This window comes from Chrysemys picta, chromosome 1, assembly GCF_011386835.1.
Source record: "Chrysemys picta bellii isolate R12L10 chromosome 1, ASM1138683v2, whole genome shotgun sequence".
NCBI classification, from domain to species: domain Eukaryota; kingdom Metazoa; phylum Chordata; order Testudines; family Emydidae; genus Chrysemys; species Chrysemys picta.
In genome coordinates, this window is record NC_088791.1 from 160,452,410 (window position 1) to 160,465,361 (window position 12,952).

General features: G+C 45.1%; 2 protein-coding genes across 12 annotated transcripts in view; one reads left to right on the top strand and one right to left on the bottom strand.

Moving 5' to 3' along the window:
- The window catches only part of CBLB (Cbl proto-oncogene B), a 239,912-nt gene that overhangs the window by 90,576 nt on the left and 136,384 nt on the right, over positions 1-12,952 (bottom strand). For all 11 annotated transcript variants that reach the window (XM_065574117.1, XM_005283588.5, XM_065574109.1 and 8 more), the window contains one exon: positions 12,648-12,851. In XM_065574117.1, the coding sequence (XP_065430189.1) occupies positions 12,648-12,851 (204 nt within the window). The remainder of the gene's footprint in view (positions 1-12,647; positions 12,852-12,952) is intronic.
- On the top strand, positions 6,093-8,373 carry LOC135976785 (uncharacterized). Its single transcript, XM_065574233.1, has 2 exons — positions 6,093-6,809; positions 7,804-8,373. The coding sequence occupies exons 1-2, from the start codon at positions 6,233-6,235 to the stop codon at positions 8,277-8,279; spliced, it is 1,053 nt and encodes a 350-aa protein (XP_065430305.1). The 5' UTR covers positions 6,093-6,232; the 3' UTR covers positions 8,280-8,373.

Genomic DNA, 12,952 nt, shown 5'->3' on the forward strand with positions numbered 1-12,952 from the left:
ATCTGGCAATGACAAACTGCAGAAATCCTTACCCCTCAGAGGCCCTGCTGCAATATAGACCTGTGCAATAAATATTATATTAAGGAAAAGAGCAGACTCCTTTGTTACAATATGAGCTTCATCAATAAGGCACAAGTGCTGCAAAAGGAAAGTAGTTACAACTTAATTTGCAATAGTACTGCAGAATGATCTTTCAGGCTTGCAGTGAACCAAAACTGTGCTACTCAGTCAGATATGTTAATTAGCAGCAAAATGGGATGTCTATTCTCTCTTAGTGGATGCAGACCTAAGGAAAGAATAAGAATGCTACTATTACTGGCTACAACAACTCCTGAAGGATCTCGTTCTGATCCAATTGCTAAAGCAGCTGCTTTTGAATCCAAGAGTCTTTTTTACAAATCCTAGCATGAGACACTTTTTTAAAGCCTGAAAACATGATTGATTTAGTACAATTGTGAGGATCACAATGTACCGCAAGGAGCCACAATAATATTTTAAGAATTGCATCAAGAAATGTCCAAGACGTTCTGAGCAGATCTGGACTTTTTGGGATTCCTAAATGAGTAAGTTTCCTTGAATCTTCATTAACCTACTGGAAACTTGGCTTATTTAGAGCAGCTCATGTTGTTTTCATAAGGGTGATTATGCCCCAGTTGCATTAATATCATCTGGAATTACTTCAAGGGTTGTATGAGGACTTAAAACTACATAGAAACAACAGGGCTAGGTACACATTCTTCTACGTAAATAGGGTTGCCAATTTGATCTTTCCCAGTCAGTCCAACAAAATGCATTATTTATAATGTCTTCGGTTTAGTATATTAATTAAATTAACTTTAATCCAGAGTTTAAGATCGGTTAATATCTAGCATTTCTGGTTAGAGATCACCTATATTTTGTAACTCTGAGCATTTCCTTCTTTCTGAATCTATAGCCATGTAGCCTTGGAATAGCACCACTAAAGTAGTTACCATCACCATTAATCTTAACTGGCTTGTGAACTTCAAAACCTACTGGTCACTATGTGAATCTAAACACTATTAAATGAGAAACAATAAAAATCAAACTCCGCCCCACCTCTTGAAGTAATTTAACTGTAAAAAAGACAGCTGGATCAGATTGTTCTATCTGCTCTGAGGTTTCATATGAGCAAAACAAAACCGGCACAGAATGAGATCCAGCTGTCTACTACAGCCTGCCAGACCCATTCATTCATTCATTTATTTATTTTTTTAAATAAAACCTTATAAAAGTTTTTAAAGTTGTGCAATTGATGTGCAGGTTAGCCAGCCTGCAGTAAATTAAAAACAAGTGGCACAAATTTGGTTTATGCTACATCAGAAAGCAGAGAGGGTCTGCACACCTGAAATGCCCCTATTGAAATTTATTTTATTACCTCTTTCAAAGAGAGTATATTTGAATCCTGTGCCCCTGACTTTTTATTTCAGAAGACAGAATGGCCTGAGGGAGGGAAGGGGTCATTTAAAAAGTTAATCATCATTTAACTTTTATATAGCACTAAGTTTCGATGGGGCTTTACAGAATTAGGAAAAAAAAGCGAAGTCCCCATCCTAAAGTATTTACAGTCCAAGGTCATGATCCTGCAAACACAGGCTTAACTTTAAGTGCATGAGTAGAACCATGGAATTACTTATACACTTAAGTTAATATGTACGGCCCAGATTTTTAAAGGCATTTAGGCATCACTGTGCTTAGCGTCAGAATGCTCAGCTGACTTAGGAGCCGAAACCTCATTTTCAAAAGGTATTTAAGCACTTAGGAGTTTGAAGTTCATTGACAGTCCCTTTCGAAAATGAATTCTGGGCTCCTAAATAAGCTAGGGGTTGAAATGCTGAGCACAGCCATGCCAAACTACCTTTTAAAATCTGGGCCTATGTGCCTCAAGGGTAGAAGGACTGAGGCCAAAATTAGACAAGACAGAAAATAAATAATAAATAAGACACAACCACCAAAAAATGACAGAGGAAGGAGTGGAAGAAGGTTAATTACAAATACAAGTGGTGGGAGCCTTACAGAGGGATAAATTGAGCCTGTCAGTCAGAGCCCACTGTAAGGGGCAGCACAATCAGGGCCGGCTCTAGGCACCAGCAAAAAGAGCTGGTGCTTGGGGCGGCACATTTTTAGGGGCGGCATTCTGGCGCGTGCCATGCCGCCCCTAAAAATGTGCCCCGGCCGCCCTAACTCACCTCCATGGCGCGCGAAACAGCTCATTCACGCGCTGCGGCCGCTCAGGATCTCCCCCTCCCTCCCAGGTTTGAGAGCCTGGAAGGAAGGGGGAGCAGCAGCGCGCAAATCAGCTGTTTCGCACCCCGTGGCCACTCGGGGTCTCCCCCTCCCTCCCAGGCTCTCAAACCTGGGAGGGAGGAGGAGACCCCGAGTGGCCGCGGCGCACGAGTTGCTTCTCCCTCTCCCTCTCTCTCCCTCCTAGGTTTGAGAGCCTGGGAGGGAGGGGGAGACCCCAAGTGGCCACGGCGCACGCGCTGCTTCTCCCTCTCCCTCCCTCCCTCCTAGGCTTGAGAGCCTGGGGGGAGGAGGCAGGGCTGGGGATTTGGGGAAGGGGCCGGGGTGGCGTAAGAAAAAAACGGGGGGTGGGAATTGTTTTTGCTTGGGGTGGCAAAAATCCTAGAGCCGGCCCTGAGCACAATGCCTCCTGAAACTCCCCAGTTGCTCTCAGACACGGTGAACTATGAAGTCAAAGATTTTCCAGTTCTTTGGTATAATCTTTGGATCAAAACTACAATAAAATAAGCGAGTCATCAAGAAGGCACTGACCTGTGAGGAGGCAGGAAGTTAGCTAAGGTAAATGTTTGAGTCCATTTTTTCCCCCATTGTTTTCTCTTACACATTGTGTCAAAGTTGAAACTCTAGCATTATGGCAATATAACATTTCAGAACATAAATGTCACCGCAATTAAGATTGAATTAATAATGCACAAACAATAGTTTGCCATCAGTTCAAGGGGAAGTAAAAAACCCTCCAAATCCTTGAGAGCCAAGATCTTTAGGTCATGCATGATTCATTAAACACACACTTACTCATCCTCTGTACAGAGCCTGCTCTCATGACAAATTGCAGCTTTCAGTCTTGCTGACTTCTCGTAACTACTCGGAGGACAACAGTGTGAACCAAAGTCAGTTTTTGGTGCATTGAGACAACTATCAAATTAATTCTAGAGAACTGCAGATATCCCCAGACAAAGTAACTTTTCACATGGTTTTGGAGCAGAAAATGTGCCCACTGCATATTAATTTACTTTGACCTACTAAAATCTGCATGGGGCTCCTATTCTCTTAGTGCTTTCCCCTCTGTGGTTTACCATAACAGTAATGTTTTTATTCAGCTGATACAATTATCCTAGCATCTATCAATCTAAATTATTTTTTCCTAACCATAAACTCTATTTGGACTTTTTTCCTGTTTTGTTTTATTTTATTTTTCTCAGTCAGCCTGCAAATCAAGCCAGGTCTGGTGAAGATAATATGGCAGATAACTCATTTTTATTTCAACCATTGTGACAATGGAGTACTAAAGATTATTCCCAACTTCAAACCACCTATTGGAGAATCAAGTATCTTCTTTACAGGGATTATTTATTCTAAACGTAAAAAGAGAAACAGTGTTTTATGTTTACCCAGACCTGTATCATACACATTTATAAAGGTATATTCCCTGATATGCATCTAAAGAAGATAAAGAAAGAAAAAAAAGGTCAGACAAAGTTTAATTACAACAAACAAAACACTGGTGAGAAAAGGAATGTCGCAAGCAGTGACTGATTTAGTTGTTCTGATTCCATGGAGGCTCCATAGCCTAGAGTCACAATGGACACAGCATTACCTCCCATCAGCATTTCATAGTGATGCGATCTAATGATCTCAACACACCTTGGAAACATTAATGAATTAAGCTTCCTGGTGAGGCAGACAGACTAGATGAACACTAATTTTATTGGATCTTTCAGCAGACTTTAGTACAACTGATGCTGAGGATTCATTTGCAATACAGTAGATCCTCAATTTTATGAGCACCAATCTTACAAAAGACCAATTATATGAACCATTTTGATGTTGATGAACAAGTCAACATCCCTTCACATTCCATTGCCTTAAATGCATTGGAAATTACCTTGCAATGGTTCAAAGATTATGAAGAAAGTGATGTAAAACATCATATGGCTTATGCCCCGAACCTGCTGTAATTTTGAGATGTTCAATTTTATAAACCTTTTCAAAATTATGAATTTCTCAATACCCAATTAGTTTGGAAAAATAGGAGCTCTACTGTACCTACCTAAGATGACTGGATCCACAGAAAAGTGAACTGTTTATTCCACTCATTCCTTTAGGAAGACCAAGGTGGTTTGCGATAAGCAACTACTCTTCTTCCCCACAGAATCTCTACTGAGAGGTTCTGGGGGATTTTATCTTGCCACCTCCACCTGGTCAAAACATGTATGTCAAAGCTGCTAGGTCATGGTGAGCAATTCTGCGTTGCAGTATCATCAACATGCTGCTTCCTTACTGCACTATGATTCTGTGTTCTCTTTGCTTCCACACTGCTCGCAGCAATAGGGCTTTGGAAAACAGATGACTTACCTTCAATACAGATAAGATGGAGCTGGCAATGGTGGTTGGAAAATATATCATGAGGGAATCACAAAGGCTATAATGACTATTTCCTCAGCTTAGAGGCCTTAGCAGATTCCCCCAAAACAGTTCCAAGTGTTTAACCATCTTTGGCTGGCCAGAGACTGCAGACTTTGTCACAGTACACAGGCCTTTCTTACCTCTAGGCTGAACAACTGCAGTGTGCTCTATTCAGAGTTCCCAAAGGAGACCACTCAGGAGTTTCAGTTAATGATGAACGTGCCCACCCATCCTCTCTCAGAGCAGGATGATATGAGCATATAGCATCTGTGATTCATATTCTATGCTATCTCATAATATGCTTCCAAGTGCAATTCATGGGCTTCATCCTGGTGGCTTAGGAGTGTGCTTAGCTCTAAGACTGCCTCTACTTCGATACAGCACCAGGATATTAGTGATCAAACAGAATGCTCTTGCTGTTTACCCTCAGGGATGAATGCCAGGGGCAGTTGAGCCTTTCCAGTGGAGTGGACATATCTCTGGAAGTTGCCTCCTCCAGTGTGCCTGCCACAGCTCACATCTGGCCACTGCTAGGACATGCGGCAAGATAGTTTAAAAATAAAATAACGGCAGCGTTCTCAGCTAGGTGAGCTTTACTGGCCAGTGTGTGATTTAGGACACAGTCAATTTATTAGCTCTTCAGGGATGATGCGTTTGTGCTTTAATTTAATGGTGCATGAGTAGGGAGCTATGGAGAGGGAGCCTCTACAAATCCCTGTAATAAATGAACATGTGTGAATGAAGTAGTAAGAGCTAGATTTATGCTGCTGCATTTCATATTCACAATCAGTACCCTAAACTTGCAGGAGTCTGGATCAGCAATGTAGATTTGACTTAAAATCCCATATACTGGGAGGCCAACCAACAAATTGAAATAATAAGACAATAGAAAAAACACAATAGTGTTAGTTAAAGAAAGCAAGTATCCCAATGCAGCAATATTCTACAGCAGTAAGAAGAAAGTCATTACTACCTTATGTGATGCCCTGCAAAAAGCAAACGGATCATAGTGATTTTAAATTTCTAGGAGCAGACAGAAGGAATGAGTGGTCACAGTTCAGCCACAGAGATGGGAATAACAGTAAAATCGGTTTCAGTGCCTATAAGCTGCTCTTCAATTTTCTGGAAATACACATGATCTGTTCTGAGACACTTACCTTTAGAGTATGGCCTGGTCTACACTAGGCGTTTATGTCGAAGTTAGCGCCGTTAAATCGAATTAACCCTGCACCCGTCCACACTGCGATGCTATTTAGTTCGACATAGAGGTCTCTTTAATTCGACTTCTGTACTCCTCCCCGACGAGGGGAGTAGCGCTAAATTCGACATGGCCATGTCGAATTAGGCTAGGTGTGGATGGAAATCGACGCTAATAGCTCCGGGAGCTATCCCACAGTGCACCACTCTGTTGACGCTCTGGACAGCAGTGCGAGCTCGGATGCTCTGACCAGCCACACAGGAAAAGCCCCGGGAAAATTTGAATTTGAATTCCTTTTCCTGTCTGGCCAGTTTGAATCTCATTTCCTGTCTGGACATCGTGGCGAGCACAGCAGCACTGGCAACGATGCAGAGCTCTCCAGCAGTGATGGCCGTGCAGTCTGGGAATAGAAAGAGAGCCCCAGCATGGACTGATCGTGAAGTCTTGGATCTCATCGCTGTGTGGGGCGATGAGTCCGTGCTTTCCGAGCTGCGATCCAAAAGAAGGAATGCAAAGATCTACGAGAAGATCTCTAAAGACATGGCAGAGAGAGGATACAGCCGGGATGCAACGCAGTGCCGCGTGAAAATCAAGGAGCTGAGACAAGGCTACCAGAAGACCAAAGAGGCAAACGGACGCTCCGGATCCCATCCCCAGACATCCCGTTTCTACGAGGCACTGCATTCCATCCTCGGTGCTGCCGCCACCACTACCCCACCAGTGACCGTGGACTCTGAGGATGGGATACTGTCCACGGCCGGTTCCTCAGACATGTTAGGGGACGGGGAAGATGAGGAAGGAGATGAGGAGGGCGAGGCAGTTGGCAGCTCTCACAACGCTGATTTCCCCGACAGCCAGGATCTCTTCATCACCCTTACAGAGATCCCCTACGAAGCGTCCCCAGCCATTACCCCGGACACAGAATCTGGTGAAGGATCAGCCAGTAAGTGTTGTAAACATCTAAACATTTATTTTTAACAAAACAGGAATATTAACAATTAAAAGAATGGGTTGTTCATGATTAGTGTGCCCTAGGCGCTTAACGGTTTAGTAAGGGGCAGTGCAAGTTTTGAAAAGAAATCTAGCAATGTCCGGTTTTCAGTGATTGTCCTGCACAAGCCGCTCTACTGTGTATTCCCTGCTACTGCAGCTACAGTAAAATGCGGTCTATATGTGCGGGGATAGAGCAGTAATCCTCCTGGGACATCTCGATGAAGCTCTCCTGGAGGTAACTTGAAAGCCGTTGCATGAGGTTCTTGGGGAGAGCGGCCTTATTGGGTCCTCCGAAGTACGACACGTTGCCGCGCCACGAGATTATCAGGTACTCGGGGATCATTGCTCTGCACAGCAGGGCGGCATACGGCCCTGGTCTTTGGAGGCTTTCCCGGAGCATTCTCTCTTTGTCGCTCTCGGAGATCCTCATCAGGGTGATGTCGGCCATGGTGACCTGCTTTTAATTAGGTAGGGGAATGTTAGTGTTGGGACTGCTTTCCCGTTCCTTTACAGAACTGTCACCGCTGGTTTGCAGCCACGCGGTGGAGGCGGGAGAGGGGCAGCCGAAAGGGATCATTCCCGGGGACAGCCGCGAGGGGGTGGGACAGGGGCAGAGTTCCCGCTTGCCGGATTGCTGGCAGCAGGGACTGACATTGATTTAAATGTGAAATGAGGCCAGTGGTAATATAAAAGTTTTAAACTGCCACAAGTGTACGGCTTACCATGTCTGCCTGCAACAGAAATTCCGTTGTGCTGCCTCGCTTCTCAAATGTGCTGTTCAAGACCCCAGGCACAGAATGCGAAGGCCGAGAATTCGACCTTGTGCTGAGTGCGCATGTGAAAGGTGCTGTGCATGGTCTTGTTCACAGAGAAAGACTATGTTCTTTGTTCACAACTACATTTATCTTTCAGAGGAATTCACTCCCTTTTTCCCATTTCCACAGCCCCGTCTGCGACTGTCTCACAACCTAGCCTGGAATCACACTCCCAGAGGCTAGCGCGGATTAGGCGTAGGAAGAAGAGGACACGGGAGGACATGTTCTCTGAGCTTATGGCCTCTTCCCAAGCCCAGGCAGCACAGCAGACCCAGTGGCGGGAGAACTTGACCCGAATGCACCAAGCAAACATGGATCGGGAGGAGAGGTGGCGGCAGGAAGACCAGCAGGCGACTCAAACGCTGCTTGGACTACTGAGGGAGCAAACGGACACGCTCCGGCGCCTTGTGGATGTTCTGCAGGAACGGAGGCAGGAGGACAGAGCCCCGCTGCAGTCCATCTCTAACCGCCCTCCCCCGCCACCAAGTCCCATACCCACCTCACCCAAAGTGCAAAGAAGGAGAGGCGGCAGAGTCCCTGCTAACTCTCACTCCACCCCTGCAGAGAGCTCTAGTAGCAGAAGGCTCTCATTTCCCAAAATTTGAAAAGTTCTTTCCTTCCCGCCTGACACAAGCCCACGTCCAAGTTTCACCTCCCAATGCCATGTGTAGTTGATAATAAAAAATTCGTTTCTGTTAACTACTGTTTCAATCATGTTCTTTTGGAGGAGGAGGGGAAAGGGGGTTGGAAATTGGACAGGACAGTCTCCTTTGGCAGGGTACATAGTCGGGGGCAGGCACAGCAGCAGGGCACATACACAGTGCAGTGATGCAGTGACTAGTTGCCCCGGTTAGTCTGGGAGGTTGTTTTGATGTAATGTTGGGGGGGGTGGGTTGCTCTGTGACTTTGTGGCGGGGGAGGGCAGTTACAGATCTTAAGCGCCGGTCCTTAGACAGGATCACAGAGCCACACAGCATGGGATCTGTAACCGTCCTCCCCCTGCCACAAAGTCAAATAGACCTCCCATACACACAGTCCCGATCAGGAGGGGTGACAGGCTCCGTTGAAACAAGCATCCCACCGCAGCGGAGCCTGTCAATCCTTGAGTTTAGAAGCTGCATTCGCATCACAACACTAGACCCGCCCCGCACCACAGTCTGCGTCCCAGTTTTAAAAAATTCCTGCTAAAACAGTATTAAAGAAAACGGTGTGCTTTAACAAAGTAGAACTATTTTTATTTCGACACGTGTGTTGGAGGGGGGGTGAAGGGGGTATGTAACTGGATAGGATAGTCAACATTACCTGGGTAAAGAAACGGGGGCAGGTTTAGCTTCTCAGTACACAAACTATAAAATCACAGGTTACCCTGCTCACTCAGGAACTTTGCTTTCAAAGCCTCCCGGATGCACAGCGCTTCCCGCTGGTCTCTTCTAATCGCCCGGCTGTCTGGCTGTGAGTAATCACCAGCCAGGCTATTTTCCTCAACCTCCCACCCCGCCAGAAAGGTCTCCCCCTTGCTCTCACAGAGATTGTGGAGCACACAGCAAGCTGCTATAACAATGGGGATATTGGTTTCGCTGAGATCACAGCGAGTCAGTAAGCTTCTCCATCTCCCCTTGAGACGGCCAAAAGCACACTCCACCACCATTCTGCACTTGCTCAGCCGGTAGTTGAAGAGTTCTTTTTCAGTGTCCAGGGCGCCAGTATAGGGCTTCATGAGCCAGGGCATTAGCGGGTAGGCTGGGTCCCCGAGGATGACTATAGGCATCTCCACATCCCCAACAGTTATTTTGTGGTCCGGGAAGTAAATACCTTGTTGCAGCCGTCTAAACAGACCAGAGTTCCTGAAAACACGAGCGTCATGAACCTTGCCCGGCCATCCCACGTAGATGTTGGTAAAACGTCCCCTGTGGTCCACCAGTGCTTGCAGCACCATGGAAAAGTATCCCTTTCGGTTAATGTACTGGGTGGCCTGGTGGTCCGGTGCCAGGATAGGGATGTGAGTTCCATCTATGGCCCCACCGCAGTTTGGGAATCCCATCGCTGCGAAGCCATCTATGATCGCCTCCACGTTTCCCAGGGTCACTACCTTTGGCAGCAGTACATCAACGATTGCCTTCGCTACTTGCATCACAACAACCCCCACGGTAGATTTGCCCACCCCAAACTGGTTCGCGACTGACCGGTAGCTGTCTGGCGTTGCAAGCTTCCACAGGGCTATGGCCACTCGCTTCTGTACACTCAGTGCAGCTCGCAACCGGGTGTCACTGCGCTTCAGGGCAGGGGACAGCAACTCACAAAGTTCCAGGAAAGTTCCCTTCCGCATGCGAAAGTTTCGCAGCCACTGGGATTCATCCCAGACCTGCAGCACTATGCGGTCCCACCACTCAGTGCTTGTCTCCCGTGCCCAGAATCGCCGTTCCACGGCATCAACATGACCCATTGCCACTGTGATGTCCTCGGCGCTGGGTCGCCTGCTTTCTGACAGGTCTGTGCTACTCTCAGACTTCAGGACATCACCGCGGTGCCGTAGCCTCCTTGCCTGACTTTTCTGCATCTGCCTCAGGGAAACCTTTATGATAAGCTGCGAGACGTTGAGAGCGGCCACAACTGCAGCGATGGTCGCAGCGGGCTCCATGCTCGGAGTACAGTGGCGTCCGCGCTGTCAATGACTGGAAAAGCGCGCGAACTGTTTTCCCGCCGGCGCTTTCAGGGAGGGAGGGCGGGAGTGATGGACGGATGACGACAGTTTCCCAAAAGCACCCTCGACTCATTTTGTTACCCAGAAGGCATTGCCGGCTACACCCAGAATTCCAATGGGCAGAGGGGACTGCGGGAACTGTGGGATAGCTGACCACAGTGCACCGCTTCGAATGTCGACGCTATCACCGTTAGTGTGGACGCACAAAGTCGAATTACTGTCCTTAGTGTGGACACACACGCTCGACTTTGCAATATCGATTACAAAAATTCGATGCAAGTAAAATCGAACTACTCTCGTAGTGTAGACAAGGCCTATGAGAAGGCACATGCATGGACTGGCTGAAAGAACTAAATGAATGAGTTTACCATCTCATCTCCACTGCACAAGCACCTCAAGTGACATTGTGCAATAGAGCCATGAGGGACAGAGCCATCATGTAGCCTCAAACACATTAAAAAGCACTTACTGAAACCAATAAAGAATGCAAAAAGAATAAAACCTATGTAATGCCACAGGGAAAAGTGTTTCTTCTAACAGGCTCAGAAGAAATGTTGAATATGAAGAGATTTGAAGAGAAAAGCAAACTTTTGAAAGAGCACTACCAAAAGGCTCTGTATAAACCCTGAAACTGTCCCCCCCCCCCCCATCCCCCAACCTTGCAGGGACCTTGGGACTCCCTCTCTCTTGCTCTGGAACTGCGTGGGTAACACTCCAGACTGTTCCTGTAGCAGCTGCATTGATAGATTGATACTGTATTGATAAAAGTGGTTGAACCATGTCCTGTCTCTGGCTTTGCAACCCAAGAAGACTTGGAGCAAGTGCAAAAACCACGGGGAAAAGGGTATTTGCACCCCTTAACTGGCACTGAATCCAAGCAGAGGCCTCAGTTGCAAGAACACCTTCCAGATCAAGAGGGAACACTGGGCTGAAATTCATCCAACTCACTTTACAATTCTGCATTTTCCACTTGAAACTTCAGGGGCAAACAAGAATGGAAAAAGGCTGGAGTCACTTTGGAAAGAATGTTTCCAGTCTTCAGAACTAAAATGATTAGCATCTAGCCTTTGCTGAATGTAAGGTAAGATTCATGGGCAGTCGGGAGGATGAATTTGAAAGCTTTTAAAATACTTTTAAAGCAACAGAGTGAAATGCTGAACACGGACTATTCAAATTAACTAATCTAGTTTATGCCTTGCTCTTCACTGTACTATATATTACTGTAGGGTACTTAATGGTTTGTGATTGTTTTTTAATCAATTTATCTCTGATAAAAGCTTATTGTATTATACCTGGTCATAAAAGTAATATTATGAAAGCCCATCAACTTAAGGCTACAAGTTCTTTAGTACCACATACAGCAGTTAGGGTATGGTTGGCAATAAAAAGGCAGAGAGGTGGTGGTGAATAGGTTCCCACCATCAGGCAGTTTTTCAACAGAGAGAGATAATGATGCTTCTGACACAAGAGGTCTGGAAGAGTATCAGAAATGGCAGATAAAACCCAAAACATACTGTATGTAAATGAGGACACTGATTGACATACAATCTGGGGTAAAAGAATGTAGTGCTCTTTAATAAAAGCAAACACAATGATTGGGAAATGATAAATTAAGATGTTATAGGTTGAAGAAATAATTCCAAAATGAATATTTGATCTAGTATGTGGCCTTTGTACAAGGCTTTGTAAAAAAAAAAAAAAAAAGCACATTTTAAAAGACAGTGATGCAAAAAAGATAGCATTCCATGAGAGTACCTGGACCACAGTATAGTAATAAAATCTGAATACTACCAATTTAAAATAAATTGGCATAAATGTTTAAATAAAAAAGCAGTAAGGTCCACAATATCCAGCCAATTATACCAAAAACAAGGAGTACAAAGGATTCCAACTAAGGTCAATGATTAAGGGGGAGAAGAGCCAAAGACAAACCTGCTACAAGTTGATATATTTTTTAAAAGCCTAATACCAAACCAGGGCCAGATTCTTAGCTGGTATAAACTGATGTAGCTCCGCTTTACTCAAATGAGTTAACCCAATTTACCAAATATGAGAAGGTGACCCATTTTCCCCATTCAATAGACAAGAATATTCTACTCTTGTTTTGATTCATTTTTATGGCTACAGTTTTTATGAAATGCATAGTGCTTCACCATCCTGACATCTATTCAGTAAACTACAAGAACTTTTAATGTGCAATTACACTGCTCACTGATTACTACAGATTTACAAATGTATTTGATTCAGCATGATGCAATTGTTAAACATTTACCTTTCGTACTGAAGCCAACCGATTCATCATTAAAGATTCTTCTCTGTCATCATCATCGTCCAAGTCTAGCATGGGCATACTAAAACTATCTATAATACTGCAGCACCTGGAGTTTTCATCCCTTGGATCAAAAGGGTCTACAATTATTGGTTCAGTTCCTTTGATTTCACATCGGCAGAAAGGACAGCCCTGACCATCAGATTCCTGCACAAAAACAAAAGTATTCTTTTAGATAGAGGGTCATATTCTTGTTTATGCTAAGGTCCCTCTATTGGATTCTGTCAATGTGTAAAGAGGTCTTGGTG